Below are 20,602 nucleotides of genomic sequence, written 5' to 3'. Positions count from 1 at the left end.
TTATTTAGAGGGGTGAGATAAATTTATCTAAAAAAATTTAAATAAAAAGTAATGCGATTTTTTTTAAAATCGTCAGATAAATTTAATAAATATAATAAAAAATATTTTTATTTGAAATATTTTTTATATTTTTTTTAATTTATATATTAATTAAAAAACCTAAGTGGATTAATTTTCAATGTCACCCTGCTAATTAATTTTTTTGTTCCAAAAGAGTACACAATTAGTAAAGCTTAATTTATCAAAATATAATAAATTATTAAACAAACAAATTTAGTAACATGATACAAAAAAGATCCACAAATAACTTAAAAAACTTGAATTTATCCGTAAAACTGATCCCGACACTTATCTAGAAAGTCAAATAAGCAGCAAACCAAGGCGGCGCCCATCCAAGATGACCCCACGAGGAGCTTGAAAACCTACAGCCCCCAATTAGCCGTGTGCAATATTTTGGATTAATCAAAATAATCCTATTGAATTAATAAAAATTACTGTAACGACCTGATAATGAATTTAAGAGTTTATTAATATTTTATTTATAAATATTAAAAAATTTACTCTATTAAATTAAATGTGAAAAATATTTTTATATGACAAAATATATATAAGAAAATTATGTGTTTAATTTAATAGATTAGGCTTTGAAATTGGGTTGAAATCTAATATAAATTTTGTTGTGATTTATGAGAAATGAAGTTGCAAGGTCCATTGGGCCCTAAGGTGGAAGTGGGCTATTTTGTTTAATTGGGCCCTTGATTTAGGCTTGGGCTCATGTATATAAAATGTGGCATTATAATTAAAAGAAAATAAAAATTTGTGACAAATGACAAAAAGATGCATGCTTTATAAAAAAAAAGGTGAGGGAAAATAAGAAAATTCATAATTGGAGAGATTAAAAAAAATAAATAAATAAAAAATGAAGCAAATTACTAATAAGGGCATGGATATTTGGTGGTGTATGTGTGCATTATGAGAAGCAAAATTAGAATTTGGAGAAAGGACATATAGCCCATTCTCTCCCATGCCTTTGTTTCCTTCCAACTTCTCCTCTTTTTCTCCATCTCCTTGCTCCTTCTCTGCAGATCATCTTCTTCTTCTTCCATTATTCTTGGTGGAATTGGAGCGCTTTAAAGGTGGGAGGATTTGCAGCTTTGAGGAGGTTTCTTTTTCTTCTTCTTCTTCTCTTCGGTTCAAGCTTCAAAGGTAAGTTTTCCTTACACTTTTATTTTATTTTGTGCAAGTTTTCCTTCTTTTTCATTGCAACGTCAAAATGCTTCATGGTTATTCATCCTCTCATTGTTAAAAATTATTTTTATTATCGATTTTATATTTTCTTCTAATCGTATGTCATGTCAAAACTTTTTGTTGGGTCTTGTTGTTGGTCTCATTGGGGCTTGTTCACCCCATTTTTGTTCAAGGAATGACATTTGTGGGTTAGGAAACTAGTGGATGTTGTTTTGGAGTGTTTCGGGTCCATTTTGTGCGTTTTGTGTGCGTCGAGTTAATTAATTTTGGGGTCCAGTCGACCCAGTAGAGGTCAGTTTTCTCTCATTTTTGTGCCAGCCTTCGGCTTGGTCGACTAATCAATTTGCTCAGTTGACTAATGCTTAGTTGACTATTCCTTCCATTAGTCAACGATTTCTCCCATTAGTCGACTATTCCTTTTCTTTTAACACTACACATGTTGCACTCTTTTGATTATAAATTTTTGTCTTGATATCGAAATTAAGATCCTTTTTTTTTTTTTTTTGTTGCAACCCTAACTCGATAATCTTCAATTTGGTATAGGATTTGTGCTATTTGGGAAAATATTGATCTTATGGGCTTCCTTGGAAATATATGCTTGATCTGTAACTTTCTTCTTCCTTAAAATTCGTTCAAACTTAAATTATGGAATCAAATACTTCCATCTTGACCCGATTACCACTATTATCAAATAATTGCCCTTAATTGATGTGGTGAAACCTATTTAAATGTGAATTATGTAAAATGGCCAAGAACCTTAATGGACAATAATATTGGGTGTGTGAATGTCCCTTGTTATAATATTGCTTGTGGCTACGTGCATTGCATTGTATTACTATATTGCTTCGCATTATGATGTTGGGTTATGAGTTGCATTCATTGGAGGGGGGGTCATGCTTTGTATGTGTTGGGAGCATGAGCATTGGCATGACACGGTTAGCATGTGAGTGCTAACTTGTATATGTTAGGTGAGCATATGCATTAAAACATTCCTGTGTTTGAATTTCTACATGAGAGTAGCATGGCCTGATACTTGGTTTATGGGGGCCTTAACATTATGTTAATGTTGCAAGATCCATTGTATTCCTTATATGCTACATTGCATGTGGATATTAGACTTGGGAATCGTGTACTAGTCAAAGGCTAGGAATACTGGACCGGGTACAGTGTACTAGCCAAAGGCTGAGGATACTAGACTGGGAATCGTGTACTAACCAAAGGCTGGGGGTATTGGACTGGGGACATTGAAATTGTTTAGGCCCTGTGGGGAATGATCTGGTGTATACTCCATGGGCATTCTTAAGACTTCGGGGATTGATCTGGTGTATACCTCGGGAGTCTTTGGTAGCCTGTTCTTGGTTGCTAGCAGGTTTGTATACCGATTCTTAGGTGCCAGTGTCTGCATTTTATGTGGGCCCCCAAGGACCCTATGTGTGCATCTATGCATTTATGTTATGGTTAGGTATCATGTTATATGACCACATGGCATGGATTGTGTGTTGTTTATGTATATGAGATATTGTTCGTGTGTTTCCATATACGGCATGATATGCATGATGTTCAAGGAAAATCTAGTCATATCCATTTTTTTGTTGTTTTTATGCACTTGCCAAGCCTCGTGGCTCACTTTGAAAAATGTGTTTTGATGAAACATAAGAAAGTGTATTCCTTTGAGGATGTTGTTGTCTAGTGTAAAAGACATGAACCCAATAGTTGTCTAAATGTCGAGTAGCAATTTTCTTTTGACTCTAATTTATTCATGCTTTCATATATCATTTTATGGATACTTCCTTTTTCTATATACTTGTTGAGCCTTGTGACTCACTTTGTTTCTTTGTTTCTGGTTAGATCTGTATAGAGATGTCCCAATCTCAAGATCCATAGGTGTAATATTGAGAGCAGGAATAGAGGGTTTCATTTTATTTTTCAAAGTCTTAGTGCCCTTTTATTTTGAAAATGTATAGGTGGTAAGTCTAAGATGATGATGTAAAGAATGTTATAATATTTATTATGATTCCTATTGATAGTGAGCAAATATGTAAATGAAAAGAAATTTTTGATAATTTTGAGTATTTTTGTATTTGTCTCCATTTTGAATGGAGTTTCTCTCAGACTTCCTATTCTAGCAGGAAAATTTGGGAGCGGGTCTTGACAATTACCAATTTGATTTGAATTTTGATAAGATTTGGTTTTAGTTGATTTTAATTTTTGCAAAGTTTGATTATTATGGTTTGGTTCAGTTCGGTTTGATTTTTGTGTTAAAAATACCTGAAATAATCAAACTAACCAAACTTTAAAATGACGTCGTTTTCTTCTGACACTATTGTACTAAAGAAGAAAAGAAGAAGAGGAGAAGAATAGAAGAAAGAAAGGAAGAAGAAGAATAGAAAATATATAAGAACTAATATTTTCGTAACATTGCCACGCAATTTAAGCAAGTTTAGAATATCAAAAAATCGGTTTGATAGCAGTTATACATATCGAATCGACTGCAGGGAATACCTTATAGTGAAATTGTCTAAAGAAAATTATATGGTCTCGACGAGTGTATCGCAATAGGATTTATGGTATCGAAAGAAATCGAATCAGGAATGATTTTCAGTACAACTAAAATGCAGCTGCCATTTAGTCTGCAAAACCAAATTATTGTAAGAGGCTCCCAAAAAATCAACAGAACCCTAGGGGGCTTCGATTTTGCATAATGAGCAACCTTTTAGTGGTTTCGAGATGAAACAAAGGTCCCGAGAGAACGCAAAGGCAAAATCGTCTATATCGAGTAAAATTTAAGTTATTAATTATGGATTTTCGGTATTAAAATGCAAATTTAATTGATGTTTGAGGGGATGGTTGTAATAAAAAAAATTACCCAAGTGATATTATAATAAAATTGAGATTTAATGTGTAAATTTTCTTAATTTAAAGTGTAATATATATTTATATATACGACTGTGCGCGTGAGGCCATCTTTTGGTTGAGATTTTGCTGCAAATTGAAAGATAATGGCAGTAGGATTTGAGCAGCTGGATTTAAGGAAGATATGGTAGCAAGATTTGAGGAAATGGTAGTAGGATTTGGGGGATTGCATGTTGTGTGTTGAGTGTGCGTGAAGCTTAAGCCATCACTGCCTATAAATTGGCAGCCATCTTGGCCGATTGAGAAGCATCAAGAGGAAATGAAATGTGAAGTTGTAGAGAGTGGTGGCCGAGAGCATCAAAGAGAGAGAGAAAGTGTGTGTGCTGGAGCAGGGAGGGGGGGCCAAGAGGGAGGTAGCAGCTTGCAGCAACCATGGCCGCAAGCTCCCGCAAGTTCGAGTAGGGCAGAGGCTGCTATGGAAGCTCGAAGGCGACCTGCGGAGGGCTGACCAACGCGGTGGGCAGGGACCGCGATGGAGGCCGAAGAGGCTGTGGTGGCCGGATGCAGCTGGAGGCGCAAGCAAGCAGCAGTGGTCGCGCACAACGAGGCTGACTGCGGTGGCTGTGATAGTGCGAGGTGGAGTCAGTGGTGACCGGCGACGGCGAAGCCGACCATAGTGGCAGCGAGAGGCGGTGGCGTGGCTGGTTCGTGTGGAGCTGTGCGCGGGTGTAGTGAAGAAGGAGCAAAGAAGATGATGAATAGTAGAAGAATAAGAAAAGAAAGAAAAAAAGAAAAGAAAAGGAAAAAAGAAAGGAAAAAAAATAGAGAAAAATGCTAAAAAAAATTCTGAAAAATAGGAAATTATATTTCGATAATATTTCAGAGATTTTGGGCTAGAAAATAGTTCGGGCATGCGTTTCGAGGATATGACACACATACCGAAGAAGCTAAGGATGCTAAGATTAAGGTGAGTAAAATTTCTTAGAAAATTTTAGAAATTCAATAATATTATTTTATGAATTGTCGTAGTGAAATATTTGAGAAAATATTTTAGAAATATTTAGTTTGGATTTATTGAGGAAAAATAGGAAGAAATAAAGAGAAAATTAAAAAAAATGCAAGAAATTATGAAAAATTAGATTTTAATGTTTATTTAAATAAATGTGGTGATTATGATGCTTTGAGGCTTAAGTTGAAGTGACTTGTGCGAATTTTGATGTCGACACGCAAATCGAGGTGATGCACGTATTTCGAGGTAAGGGACGAATATCGAGGTATCCCGATAAGCTTGAGAAGGTAAGTGGTACTTCCCAAATGAATTTAGTTTTATGGAAAATATTTGGTTTGTAAGTGATTTATGTTCCTCGAAAATGTTTTCATCATGTTGACATGCTCGGATATGTATTCATCACGTAGACTGCATACATGACATGCTATGAAATGCATATGTACATGTTGATATCATTGATCACGCACATTGAGGCCATAGAGAGTACGAACTGGCACCGCTACTTTACCAAGGGTACCCCCAGACACCCCAGCTTCGAAAGAGGTGGCCGTAAGAATGGTAGATAGTCGACCTGATTACTTGGTTTGGGCTGGGCCCATAGGTTATAGGGGAGAAGCTGACGGTCTCTGCCAAAGGCTTATGTTTCGGGGCTTCCTTCAATTCCTATGTTAAAAAAAAAAAAAAAAAAAAAAGAATGGTAGATAGCATGAGGGGTGCAGTTGACACCTACGATGAGTAAGATATTGCATACACACATGATATAGCATTATGTACCCTTACTTAGATGATTCATCATCTAATTTGGGCTTTGCCCCTAGAATATTCAAACGTTCCAGATGGAGATTGTAGCAGATAAGAGGATGAATGAAGCATGAAATGGTACTTAGCAAGGTGCATGAAATGTACGTTATGTAGCCTATGTATTTAAGTTCTGCTACTTTGAATTCTGAACGTTTTAAGGAATGGTGATGTATAATCCTTATTTAGGGTTAATGTTAGTTGATGACTTATGCTTTGTATTAAGTTATGTTGAGGTACGATGATGTAAGAATTGATTTATGATCAATATTAAGATATCAGGTTTCGAACATTACTTCCGCATTTGATGTGTATAATGATTCTCTTTCGAGATAAATGTATGAGAATTCTGGGACAGATTCGAGAAATGATGTGGTTTAAGATTAGTTTGAAAGAAAAAAAATTTATTGTCCCAGAATTGTCCCAATTTATAACGCGCCTGAGAAAGCGAGGCGTTACAAAAGAGACCCTAAATCGAGTCCCCTTCCTTTCACCTTCAACATTTCTTCTGTTGCTTTCCCCTTTGCCTGTACTCGTTGACGTTGTCGTACTCGTTTCCCGTCAACAATCGTCATCTCAATTGATCCCAATTGCTGACCCTTCCCCTTTGTTCCAATTGAAGACCCATGAGTCAAATGGATAACCGAGTCCCTTTTACTTTCGACATTCTTTCCACCTTTCCCTTCGCCTTTGACCTTCACCTGTCATCTTCGTCTCCCATTGATTGAGTTTAATACCCTATGTTTGTATGAGGTTGCCATCTCACAACTCATTGTCAAGGTTTTAGATTAGCCATGCTCCACTACCTGAAATCTTATTTATTGAGAATCCACTGACTCTCGCATTTTGTTCTTCAGATCCAGTTGACTATTGGCATATGACCATTAAATTAGTTCTTCCTAGGCACTACACTTATCGTCAGCCAGCACAAGCTGTCATCATCACCCCGATCACATAGGAGGCTTATTCCTACATCACACGTCGACCCTCACACGGGCACGTCCTGGGTGAAAACTGCACAGTCTCATCGTAGTCCTCCCAGAACTATCATTCGTCGTTGCTGCCCTGAGTTTAACTCCTCTTACAAGAACATTTACTCTTTGCCCTCATCACGCCCGATGATTTCATCACCTCATAGGTAACGCCTAAATGGCTCACAAGCATGAATCTATCATGTTCATTTCATATGTCGGGTAGCTTTTTCTTTGCAACCCAACTCTTTCTTTGAGGCAATTACAAATGCGACCATCTCACGATCCCATTGCCATACTGGATATCGAGGTATTCTACTCCTCAAGCCTCACACTGTTCGTTGTGTCACCATTCTCAAGATGACCGCGAACCCTGATACAATTCTTTAAATAGGACACTCAGTCCATATTCAATCCATTTCATTTTGGGTTGATTCCCTAGGCTTCCGGCCTCAATCAATCACAGCTAGTGGCACACCTCGCGTCCTAGACCATTGGGACTTAGAACCATACAAGGTACATACCCTATTGGGTTGTCTCAGATCTTCAACATCTGATCGTCTCTCATGTAGTCTGCTATGATGCTTTGATCGACGAGCTTCCCGTACCTTATCGCAAGCCATCCATCAGCCCTCTGCACGTGGGTCCCTAGATCTAGATCTATCATTGTGAACACTGTACCGGTAGTGCCATCACGCTGCTAAGGTTCCTTATCCCGTTTCTGCGAGTCACGTTGGTTGTACCACCGTCATCTCATCAATTGGAGCAACTCATACACCATCATTTGGCTATTTTCGGCCTCTTGCTTCACCTAATCTGTTTGATCCCTGATCTTTACATCTCATTTCTAAGACACTAAATGATCCTCGAAAATACTTATCATTTGATCTCAACTCTTTAGCTAGGCTCTGTCTCATCAGACTAATCATCCATGATTCAATCATCCTCGATAACCATAGTTATCTTATCTTTCATTGTAAGGATTTCAACTAATGACCTAAAATCAACAATCTCTAAATCTCTCGGATCCATAATCATGGTTATCAAGTCAACCTTACACTTGAATCATATCATCGGATCCTAACTTCAATAGCTAGATCATTCTGCTTGTACTAGTTTTCATCAGGCTTCCACTATTCACTGAGAATAGTAACCGTATATTGGAATAATGTCTGTATATGAATAGTATATCAGGTAAGTTCCTAGGAAAGAGAGGTGGATCACAAATGGACACATTTAAATACCAATTCTTTCGTTAGCCAGAACTTTCCTAGACATGCACTTCCACTACACAACACTTAAATTCAATAATCTCTAAGCCTTCAATCGACAATCCCCAAATCTCCAAACAGGGATTTCGTCTTACGAACCCTTAGCCTATTTTTCCCCCTAAGTCTTTACTTGGGGTTCCTACTAATTGAGTCTATCAATATCGGATCCCCTTAAATCTCCAAATTGTTATTCCCTAATCTCCAAATAGGGTTTGACTTTCATATCAATTACATTAGAGTCACTTAAGTCTCCTATTAAACTTAAGCTCTGTTACCAACTATAACGCCCTGTTTTCTCGGGCACGCTATAAATTCGGACAATTCTGGGATAATAAATTTTTTTCTTCAAAACCTAATACTAAACCATATCATTCCTCATATCCGTCCCAAAATTCCCGATCATTTTCTCGAAAGATAATCATTATACACATCAAATGCAGAAGCAAGGATCAAACTTGATATCTTACTTTAACATTAAATAAGTTCTTACATCATCACTCCTCAACATAACTTAATACAAAGCATAAGTTCTCAACTAACATTAACCCTAAATAAGGTTATACATTATCATTCCTCAAAACGTTCAGAATTCAAAGTAGTAGAACTTAAATACATGGGCTACATAACACACATTTCATTCATCATGCACTCTGCTAAGTGCCATTTCATGTCTCATTCATTCTCATTTCTGTTACAATCTCCATTTGGAACGTTTGAATATTTCAAGGGCAAAACCCAAGTTAGATGATGAATCATCTAAGTAAGGTCACAAAATATTTTATCATGCATATATGCAATGTCTCTCTTCTTCGTAAGGGTCAACTGCACCCTTCATGCTACTCACTATTTTTACAACCACATCTTTCGAAACCGGGGTGTATGGGGGCACCCTTGGTAAAGTAGCAGTGTCAGTTCGTACTCCCAACGGATTCAATGCACATGATCAATGATATCAACATGTACATATGCATTTCATAGTCATGTCATGTATGCAATCTACGTGATGGATATATATCAGGGTATGTCAATATGATGAAAACATTCTCGAGGATCGAGTTTTAAATATAATCACTTACGTAGTACTAAGTACTTACTTAAGGGTATATCATTTACAATCGTACAAAGCTTGTAGAAGTACACTTACCTTCTTAAGTTTATCGGGTTACCTCGATATTCGTGCATTATCTAGAAATTTGTGTATCGTCTTGATTTGTGTGCCAACCTAAAATCATACAAGTCACTTCAACTTTAAGCCTCAAATCATTTTAATCACCATATTTATTTAAATAAGCATTAAAACATATTTTTCTATACTTTCTTGCATTTTCTTTATTTTTCTCTCTATTTCTTCCTATTTTCCTCAATAAATTCAAAGTAAATATTTTCTCAAATATTTCACTATGAAAATTCATAAAATAATATTTCTGAATTTCTAAAATTTTTTAAGAAATTTTACTTACCTTAACTTAGCTTTTCAGGCTTCCTCGGTTTGCGTGTCATATCCTCAAAAATGCGTGCTCGAACCGTTTTTTTATCCAAAATCTCTAAAATATTAATAAATATTCATTTCCTTTTTTTGGGGGGGATTTTTTCCCTATTTTTCCATATTTTCTTCTTTTTTTTTCTTTTCCTTGTTTTCTTTTCATTTTCTTTTCTTTTTTTCTTTTATTTCTTCTATTCTTCTCCACCATCTTCTTCCTCTTTTCGCCTGCAACGCACTAGCGCACCAGCCATGCGGCCGCCGCCCGCTTGGCCCTTCGCCAGCCCTCACTCGGCCCTTCGCAAGCCCTCACTCGGCCCTTCGCCAGCCGCCTTGGCCATATGAACCCCATAACCACCACCCACACAGCCTTCTCCACCGCGGCCAGCCTCTCTGCGACCCATCGGCTTGCTGAAGCTCGCGGCCATGGCCGTGGCTTCGCTGCTTCTGGCCACTTCTCGGGCCTTCATCGGGCTCTATAGCCTCCTCCATGAATGCACGCACTGCCAGTCGAGCTGCCTTGCGCACCTACTGCTGCTTCGTCATTTCCCCCTACTCATCGCGGTGCTGCCATGGTTGCTGCCCACCTCTCTTCTAGCTCTCTCACTCCCTCTCTCTCTCTCTCTCTCTCTCTCTCTCTCTTTCTCTCAAGCTCTCGGTCGCGGCTTCCATTTCCTTCTCTATTTGCTTGCATTCCCTCTTAATTCTCATCCTATTTATAGCCAACCCAGCGCTCCAAACCTACTATGGCCATCACCTATTGGGTGTAAATCCTTCCTTACTACCAACCATCACGTTGCAAGACATGGAGTGAAGGTTCCAGGGCATGGCCATGAATGACCTCATGCACGAGCATACATATATATATATATATAACTATAAATTACACTAATTTATACATTTAAACTTCACATTTTATCCTAAATTCACTAGGACAATTTCTTAATTGCAATTACATCATCAAAAGCTGAATTAGATTGCATTCTGATACTGAAAATCTAAAACTAATAATTCAGAGTTTACTCCATAAGGACGATTTCGTCCATGTGCCCTCATCGGATTCTTGTTTTATCTTGAAACCACTAAAGGATTGTTTCTTATGAGAAATTGAAGCCCCCTCATGTTTTCGTTGATTTCTCGGAGGTTCTCTACGACAATTCGATTTTGCAACCTAAATAACAACTGTATTTTAGCTGTACCAAAAATCGTTCTCAATCCGATTTCTTCCGATGCCATAAATTCTATCTCGGGATGCTCATAAATGTCGTATCATTTTCTTTTGGCATCTCGGCTTCAGGGAACTCCTTGCAGTTGATTCGACGACTTAATTTATCATTAAACTGATCTTTTGGTATTCCAAACTTATCGAAATTATGTGGCAACCTCATACAAACATGGGGTATTACATTGAGTCTCCCATCAGATGTTGCTATCTTGACCGATCCGAACCCTTCCTCTCTACTTTGATCGATGACCCGCAAGTTGCAATCAAGACCTGTAACGACCCTAAAATGGGTCTAGGTGTTTTATTACTTAATGTCAGTTTAATGGTATTTTAAATGTGGGTTTAAGTATCTTAATATTTAATGATAACCTGCTTTGAAGGCATAGAAAGAATTCTTAGACTGTATAATTTTATTTTATGGTTTAGGTGATCGTGAAAATAAGTGTAAGGGTAAAATTAAAAAAAAATTGGCAATAATGTAATGGGCCGCAATTAGTTAGTTAATGAGGTCACAGGTTGTCCCGGGTGGGAAATCAAGCTTGGTGGGCTTGGTATATATATGGGGTATATGTGATTTGGGGTTAGGCCCATGTTGATAAATAATTTGACAATAATGAAATTAGTGGTGTAATAAGAAATTGGAAAAATAAATAAATAAATAAATTAAGTCAACATTTGTCACTAATGCTCCTAGATATTTTTGTCTCTAATATGAAGGGAAGGGTAATTTGGTAATTTTCAAAGTTGGCGTGCAAACCAGTTTCGCATACAAATCTCCTAATTCTAGTGCGTATCATCTTCTTCTTTCCTTACTATTCCATTTCTCTTTCCTTATTTACTCTCTGCCTTCCTCTTCTTCTATTTCACCTCATTCTTCTCCATGTTCTTCTTCTACTTTTATCTTCTTCTTCTTCTCCACCCATTTTTGTTGTTGACGACTGGAGCTTCAATGGAGGAGTCTCATCAGGCAAGTTCTTCTCCTCATACCACTCTTTTATTTTCATTTCATTCTTCCATTCAAGAGTTCTTTTGATCATAAGAGTATGCATTTAGATGATTAGTTGAACTAATCTTCTTCTTCCTTCTCTGTAAATTTATTGTTCATATATATATATATACATATATACACCCAGTTATATTCACTTTTAATCTAGCTTTGAATCACCCCAAATTGTCTTTATTTTCCATTGGGATTGTTTTCCCCAATCTTTTTTCGGAATGGTGTAGCCCATAGGTATTGCTTGTGTTATATATATATATACTAGTGTATACCCGTACCTAAAGACACGGTGTAAATAATATTAACAGCAGGGGAAAGTAGCCATCAACGACAAGCGAGGGGGGGTTGGTGGCGACCATCAACGGCCGATCGACAGGCGGGGGAGAGGGGGCGTTGGCAGTCACCCATGGCGACTGCTGGGTTTGGGGAACATTGATGGGCGAGAAGGGGTTGGTGGCGGCCAACGAGCGGGGGGAGGCATTGGCGACCGCTGGGTTTATGGAACCTCGATCCCTGACTTTCGAGGTTTGGGGAATCGAGGTTCCCCGAATCCCGAGTTCCTCGAACCCCGTGAGCCAGGTTCCCCGATTTTTGAGGTTCGGGGAACCTTGATTCCCTAAACCCATCAGCCGCTAGCCCCCCCTCCTCCCCTCCCCATGGCAACCGCCAGCCCTTACGACGGCCATGACGCTCGCAACCCCCCCTCTCCTGCCTGCTGCCGTTGATGTCCGCCCCCCTCGAGACCGTTGATGACCACTTTCCCCCTTCATGGTCGCAAACACACACACACGCACACATACAAACATATACATATTCTCACACACACTGTTAATATTATTTAAACCGCGCATTTAGGCACGGGTATACGCTAGTCTGTTGATATAATGGTAAAATTATTTATCATTTAGTTGTTATTTAAACATCATAAGTTTAAAATATTTTTTATATAATTAATTTTTATTTTTTAAACAAAATACAACAAAACATTTTTAAAAAACATTTAATTGTCATAATATCACAACATCAATTCACCAAAGTAGAGTATTATTTATTTATTTATTAATATTTTTTGAGCTATAATATTTTGTAATAATATTGAAAATAAATTTTTATTTATGCATCATTACTTGGACTTGAGACATAAAATAAATATTTTTTAATTCTTTTTACTTATTACATAAAAAAAAATTAATAAAATTTTCCAAAAGTAAATAGACATATGTAAGTAGACACAAATAATTATATATGTATTAATAAGCCAATAATTATCACTTTTGTTAAATTATTAATATCTGTATTAATATTTGTATTTAACAAAAGCGATAATTAAATAAACACAAATTATAAATGTAATGTTTTTAACTTTAAAAATCAATTGAGGTAATTTTATTTAAAAATATTTTTACTTTCTATTTTATCCATTAAGGAACTTTAAATATTTTTACTTTTTATTTTATCTAACTTTAAATATTTGTGTAAAAATATTTTTACACAAATTATAAGTGTAGGATAAAAAAACAACAAAAAAAATATAAAATAAAATAAAAAAACAGCCGAGGAAAGGTGCCCTTTCCAGCCGCGTGCAGCCGGGGATAGGGCATCCCTCCCCAGCCACCCCTCTTCTTGTGGTTCCAAACCCACCCGTCACCCCCGACCACCCCTCTCCCCCAGCAACTCGGCCGGCAATTACATATATATATAAACAGAAAGAGATACAATGGAGATAGTGAGATGGAGGTGTTTTTGTCAAAGTGGGAGAGATAAGGTAGGGCTTGGGAAATGGTGGCTGCCAAAGATGGAGGGGCCAACGGTGGGTTTAACGCGGGGGGGGGGGGGGGGGGGGGGGGGCGACGACGGTGGCTTTGGCTGGGTGGCTTTGATAAAGAGAAGGACAGAGAGAGAAATAAGGGGAGGAGGGATGGAACGACGTTGGCGGGAGGCAACGACGATGGCCGGGTGGAGGCGATCGCCTGGCAGCGGCAACAGCGAGGATGGCTTTGAGAGAGAGGGACAAAGAGAGAAAGAAGAGGGGGATGGGATGGAGCGGCATTGGCGGGAAGCAACGATGGTGGTCGAGTGGGGGCGACGACGGTGGGCGGCAAGGGTGACGAAGGAGGAGGAGGATGGTTGGCGGAGGGTGACAATGGTAGGCAACAAGGGCGATGATGGAGGGGCTTTGAGAGAGAGAGAGTACATTGGGCAGAGAGGGAGGATGGGATGGGATGTATTTGGAGGAAAAAAATCATTGATCTCTGTCATTGAGAAAGAAGAAACCCATCTCAATCATTTAAAAAATATCTCTCATAGTATAAATAATAAATAAAAATAGATATAGATATATACTTTAAGAAAAAAATATTTAATTAAATAAAATTATAATGTTACCTAGTTATGACAATATGACATATTACAATTATTCCAGAAACAATATGATTTAGCAGTATTTGTGAGAGTCACCATCTTGCCGTAGGGACTTGAGGTCAGCGACTCTCTATCCCTCTCTGTTTAATTTAATTAATTAATTAATTGGGGCACACAAACGCAATGCACGTTGCAGAAGCTTTGGGAATCTCAAACTCCACTATTGAAGATAATGCATTCATTTAGATATCCAAAATGCAATTTTGTCACTCATTTATTATGAGATTTGATGGTGAATGGCGCATGATTGCGCATAGAAAAATTAAATGGGGGCAGAGCTTGGCTTGGGCAGGAAGAACAATTCATGCAAGCCATTCATCAATGTCCAAAACTCATCTAATGAAAATGTATCTTCTGCTTTATTATATAAATGAAGTTTAATCAAAATATATAAATAAAAAATAAATTATAAAAACTATTTTATTATATTTATATAATTTTTTAAAAAAAATTACATAACTTTAAAATAAATTTATCTATTCTTTCTTTTCAAATAAAATTTATCTTAAATTTATAAATAAATTATTTTAATAAAATTTTATAATAATCATTTTAACAAACACACAAAAAGTATTGTGGTAGAAGGGTTGCTGGGAATTCAAAAGCCTTAATTAGAATTAAAAAGGGAAGATTGATTGGAAAAAGGAGGTGGTATATATTGTATATTATTATTATTATTATTAAAATAAAAATTAAGAAGACAACAGCAAGAAGTGCGTTGTGTATATATTGTATATTTTCTGTAGCATCTTCTTCCTCAATAATTTCAAAAGTGCGTTGGGCGTCAAGATAGCCTTCTCTTTCTTTCTCCCTTGCGTTTCCAACGCAGAACACGCTATGCGTGCGACGCACAATGGTGTGTTCGTCCTTCGAGAAATTCCAACAGCCCTTTAATATATACATATGGGAGCTTCTGGAGGAAGCTTTATATACAAAAATAGTGTAAACCCAGAAAGCCAAAAGAGGAAGAAGTAGCAGACGATGACCACGTTAATCCGTCGGCCGCAACCGGAGCAAGTGTTGATGGCAGCGGTAGAAGTTAAGGCGGCGATGGCTTAAGCACCACGGGTGGCTAGTGGCGATGACAGCGCAAAGGCCGCGAGCTGAAGGCAGCGACAGAGCCAGTACCTAAAGGCGGTGAGGAGGATGCGATAGGGCCACAAAATACATATACCTTTGAGGCAGCGGAAGCGATTCAACAGAGGCGGTGAGGATGTGATGGAGTTGGAGGCAGTGACGACGACGATGACGTTGAGGTAACGAGGAGGCGGCGGCGATGGCGGCGTAGAGGCAGCTTGAAGCGCCGACGACTTTGAGCAGCGAGGAGACTACGATGGAGCTTTAGGCAGCGGCGACCAAGAGGCGACGAACAACTTCAACTGGAGTATGAGAGGGGCTGGAGATGGGGATGGGTGGGTGGGAGAGAGATAAAGAAAGAGGGAAGGGCGCTCGAGACGGGGATGGATGGATGGGTGGGTGAAAGAGAAAGATAGAGGAAGATGGAGAGAGACACTAAGATGAGTGGGCTGTAGGCGGGAAAATTTTTAATCTCAGCCATCAGTATCAGCCAAATTGATCTCAGCCTTCCATTTGACATCTATCAACACATTTTCAAAAACAATTGTGCCTTATTATATAGATATATATATTTGTATAAATCGTCGTCTTTGTAAACAAGTTGCTGAATCGTTTATCAGTCATCCGAATAGAAAATGGTTTATCTGAATGAGTCTTGAGAAGCCATGTGAGTAACATCTGAATGAGTGTGTGTCTCATCCGGATATATATCAACCCATCCGAATACTACCTTCCAAAGATAGCCTTATCTGGATAGATCACCATGGTAGCAACTTCAAGCCCATTTTAGACCTCTATAAAGCCCGAATATTTGAAAACTTAAAACATAAAAGTTGTAAATATTCCTCTTGTATTTCCATATCATCTTGAATCATCTCAATCTAAGTTCGGATGAGAGGGATATGCTCAGAATACCAAATGCTGTCAAACTGTATATTCACATTCGAATATAACGCAATAGCAGCAAACTTCAAGCCAAATTTAGACCTCTATTAAACCTAAATCTTTGAAAACTCAAAACATAAAAGTTGTATATATTTTTCTTTTATTTTCATATCATCTTGAATCATCTCAATTAGAGTTCGGACGAGAAAGTTATGCCTAAAATACGAAACCTCGCCGAAGTTGAATTTCTGAAACATGGTGCATCCGAATGACTTAGCCCATATCCAGATACCCATATGGATGTGCTACTGTAACATCCGGATATCACTCACAAACTTGACTTTGAACATCCGGATGTCTCATCCCATATCCGGATATCACTCTCAATCACTCCCAGAGACATCCGAATATACCTGCACCTATCCGAATACCACTCAATGCTCCTCCAATATATCCGAATAGGCCATAAACCATTCGAATTCACTCTCACATACCCGAATATACATGCTAAAATCTGAATACCCTATTTAATTTTCCAAAATATATATCAATGTCAATTTAGCATAATTATTAAATGAATCATTGAAGATTATTATGATGGGAAAAATAACATATTAAATCTATATTAGTCCTCAAATGGTGAATCAAGATTTAACCTTAAATAGCATCTTCTAAAATTATTTATGTGTTATAATTTACATCTTGATCGCTGTAAATGTTATGAAGTAAGATATGTTGAATTATTTGATGATGGTAAAATACCCAGTATAAGTAAATGGTGTTGAAAGTATGAATGTTGAGAAACAAGAATTTAAATACATGTGGTTGGCAAATGCATACATGATGCATACATGTACATATTACATATATATATATATATATGTTTTGCGCACCTATTATTTTACATGAAGGGAGAAAGGGTACTATAGAGCATCTGGCGGGGGACAAGGTGGCCATAGCCCGGCAGGTTGGCTCCATATTTAATTGTGAGGTTTTATGAAACTTATGCACTTTTACATACATCGATTTATGGCTTACGAGCCGAGAAAATTGATATTGATAATGAAATGATGCACTCTTATAGGTTTTGATTGATGGCTTGCGAGCTTGTGAGAATTGATAATGATATTGGAATTTTATGCGCATTTGTATAGTGATACATGGTGACATAATATATTAAGTTCAATTGATAAAATTCATGAATTACGAATCTTGTATATAATTGTGAAGTTCTTGATTACTCTTCTTAGTGTCATCATATTCTTGGATCCTATATACTATTCATTGTTTCTCGAGCTTGTTGAGCTGTGGCTCACTCGATCTTCTTTGCCATTCCAAGTAAAGGAAAGTCTATTATTGGGGGCGAGTCCAGTAGAACTTTAATTTAATTTAATTTTCGCTGCTAGAAATGAAATGAGTTGTCATTTTAGATCAATTTTGTCCTATATCATCTCTGTAATAACCTTCCTTCGAATATCCTATGCTGAGTGGAAATATTTGAAAGCGGGCCTTACAAGACCAACCCATCATTTCCTTTCTCCAACGAGCGACAAACCCACATAACCCACATACCATATCCTTTTTGCTCTATCTTGCAACCCACATAGGTGACTTTTAGTTAGGGTTTTTCATTTTTTCTTGTTTTTTTTTTTTTCAATTTCATTAATTTCTTTGGTTTTTCATTTTGTTCGGCCTATTCGTTTTGTTGGTTTTTTCGATTTGTTCGTTCTTTCAATTTGTTTGGTTTTTTCAATTTTTTGTGTGTTTGTTCGGTTTATTTGATTAATTTGATTTTTTTGATTTTCGATTTGTTTGATTTTTTTATTTATTCAGTTAGTTCAATTTAATTTTCTTAAAAGCAATTCATTTTTTTATTTTTAAATTTTGATCAATTTAATAACCAAATCCACCCCTAACTCCATCTTTTCATAATTTAACTTATCTCACATCACCTCACCTAAATTGCAACCCAATTCTATGTATACATAACCTAAGATACTTTTGAGATATATAAGAGTGGGATAGCCCACGGGTCAAAATCAGACTTGCAAAATTGCGAGAAATGGGATTTTAAAGTAGGCATTATAAATATGAATAAATTAATTACTATTATTGTTATTATTATTAGAATAAATTAAATTTTCATTCTTGAGGTTGGCCTTGCAGACCCTTTTTAATTTAAAAATTTATAACAATCTCTCCTATTATTAAAAATATGTAAACTAGTCATTTTGTCTTCGTTCTTAATTGGTCGACCATCTACTAAACCCTAGATTAGGTTAAGTTTTTGAACCCAAACAATATATGTCGGATTCCAACCAGCAATTGTTAGTGTGACTGCCATCAGAGAATTAGTAGCTTTTATTTTATTTTTTTCATAAATAAAAGGACTGTGCATCCGATTTTTATTTAAACTTTTTTTTTTTGAAACATGAAAAAATCTAGTGATCCTCAACCACATATTGCTTTCGACCCGGACCGTCTCACACCTAGTCTAAAAGTTATAATCTATCTTGACCAAACTTAAGTGTACGAACATGTTGGTCATGAGTTAAATTCCGAGATCTAATTTCCTAGAATAGACACGGATAACTATACAATTTTATATAAAAATAGAATTAAACTCACGATCTAATAATATTTCAAACTTCCAAATGCATGCGGCAAAGACCCTCTATACTACCCCTAGGGGTTACATTTGTTGGAATGATTTATTCACTTTTTGTTTGATTCTATTATTTGAATTCCACATTAAATATTTTTTTATCTAGATGAAGAAATGAACAAAAAAAAGGAAAGAGAAAAGAGTTATGAATTAAATTTCCATGAGAGAGAGAGAGAGATTCAAAAAATTAAAACAGTGCAAAAGATCTTATCTAAATAGTGAGTAATATTAATTAATTACTTGCAAAAGAAAAAAAATAACAACGTAGAGATGGGTATATTCTCTTAATATCGAAGGAATAAATTACAACAAAACAAAAGGCAAATCAATGGCCGTCTTATTTATATCTGATACAAAATTCAGATTGGCCTCCAATTTATATAATATTGTCGAGAACACTTTAAATGATTAATATATAAGCCAGAATCATTCTCCCAGAGCATCATCTAGCATCAGCAGTGGTCCAGTACGTAGTTAATTATAATAGTAGGGGGTCCGGTGGTTGTCCTTAATCTTCTTCTCCAGCTCTTCCTTTTTCACTCCTGTAACCTTGTCAACTACCCTCCCGTTCTTCATCAGTATGAATGTTGGCAGTATGTGCACTTCAAATTCACTCACCACTTCCTGCAATATGTATATTTCTTATTAATTAGTATATGAATTTGATTATATTAACCCATCATATCAAGATTATATGTTAGTGTTCTTAATGATCAGTTCGTTAATTGAAGAGCAATATCAATACATACCATCATCTCATCCACATCCATCTTTATGAAATCAGCTTCTGTGTATTTGGCTGCGAACTCTTCAATGGCTGAATTCATGGCTCGACATGGCAAGCACCAGGATGCCGTGAACTCGATCACCATCTTCATGAGTTAATTCCATGCAGAACAAACACCAATTCGAGAAGCAAAGGCATAACAATTAATAGGGAGCCAGCTAGATATATATATATAGCAGGAAACTAACAACATTATATATATCAAGCTCTATTTAATTATCTCATTATATGTATTCTACTAATTATAGGTTACCAGTTTGGAGGAAGCCTTGGAGGCTTCAAAATGGGCGATCCATTTGGCCGGGGAATGGAAGGAAAGAACATGGCCGGAAGCCTTCACCGACAGCATCGGCGACCCATTTGCCGCTGCCACTCCTCCTTGCTGCAGTTGCCAAGGGAAAATCGCCGAATAACGGGCCATTTTCTCTCCTCCTCGATCGTCACCAACCACACCGATCTGGTTTGGAATTCAAGAGCAGGGTGGGAAGGCCATTTATAGGGGTCGGTGATGGTGAATAATGGGGGAGTGGAGACGACCTTACCAAAAATATGAAGTAATTAAGCATATAATATGCTCTCGGAAGGCAACCCTTTTGTCTTTCAACGGCTGAAGTTCAACATGGAAGCATCAATGTACCTCTAAAACCAAAATTATATTATACACTATCCTAGATGATCCTAATTAATATATACGTAGGATATGGTGGTTATGAATCAAGTGATGCTATCAGTTTTTGCTTTTGTTTTGAAACAAGTCTCTGTCAGGAAATTCGCTCGGCTGGAACGCCATAGTGATTAATAAAAAGTTAATATTCCTGCACCAAAGCCACCATCTCTGTCCATAAACGGGCTGAGTTAAATATTTCTGCACCAAAGCCATCATCTCGCTGCGTCTTTCAAGGCCGGTTTAAG

At 37.0% G+C, this 20,602-nt stretch overlaps 1 protein-coding gene across 1 annotated transcript; it reads right to left on the bottom strand.

Annotated features, from left to right (window-relative positions):
* Window positions 1-19,158: 19,158 nt before the first annotated feature.
* On the bottom strand, window positions 19,159-20,314 carry LOC127798444 (thioredoxin H2-like). The gene is made up of 3 exons (XM_052332006.1): window positions 19,944-20,314; window positions 19,653-19,775; window positions 19,159-19,527 (listed from the first exon to the last, which is right to left on the bottom strand). The coding sequence occupies exons 1-3, from the start codon at window positions 20,109-20,111 to the stop codon at window positions 19,378-19,380; spliced, it is 441 nt and encodes a 146-aa protein (XP_052187966.1). The 5' UTR covers window positions 20,112-20,314; the 3' UTR covers window positions 19,159-19,377.
* Between the last annotated feature and the right edge of the window lie 288 nt (window positions 20,315-20,602).

The sequence above is a fragment of the Diospyros lotus genome, chromosome 3 (genome assembly GCF_014633365.1).
Source record: "Diospyros lotus cultivar Yz01 chromosome 3, ASM1463336v1, whole genome shotgun sequence".
In the NCBI taxonomy this organism is placed as follows: Eukaryota; Viridiplantae; Streptophyta; class Magnoliopsida; order Ericales; family Ebenaceae; genus Diospyros; species Diospyros lotus.
This window is presented reverse-complemented; position numbering and strand designations above follow the sequence as displayed.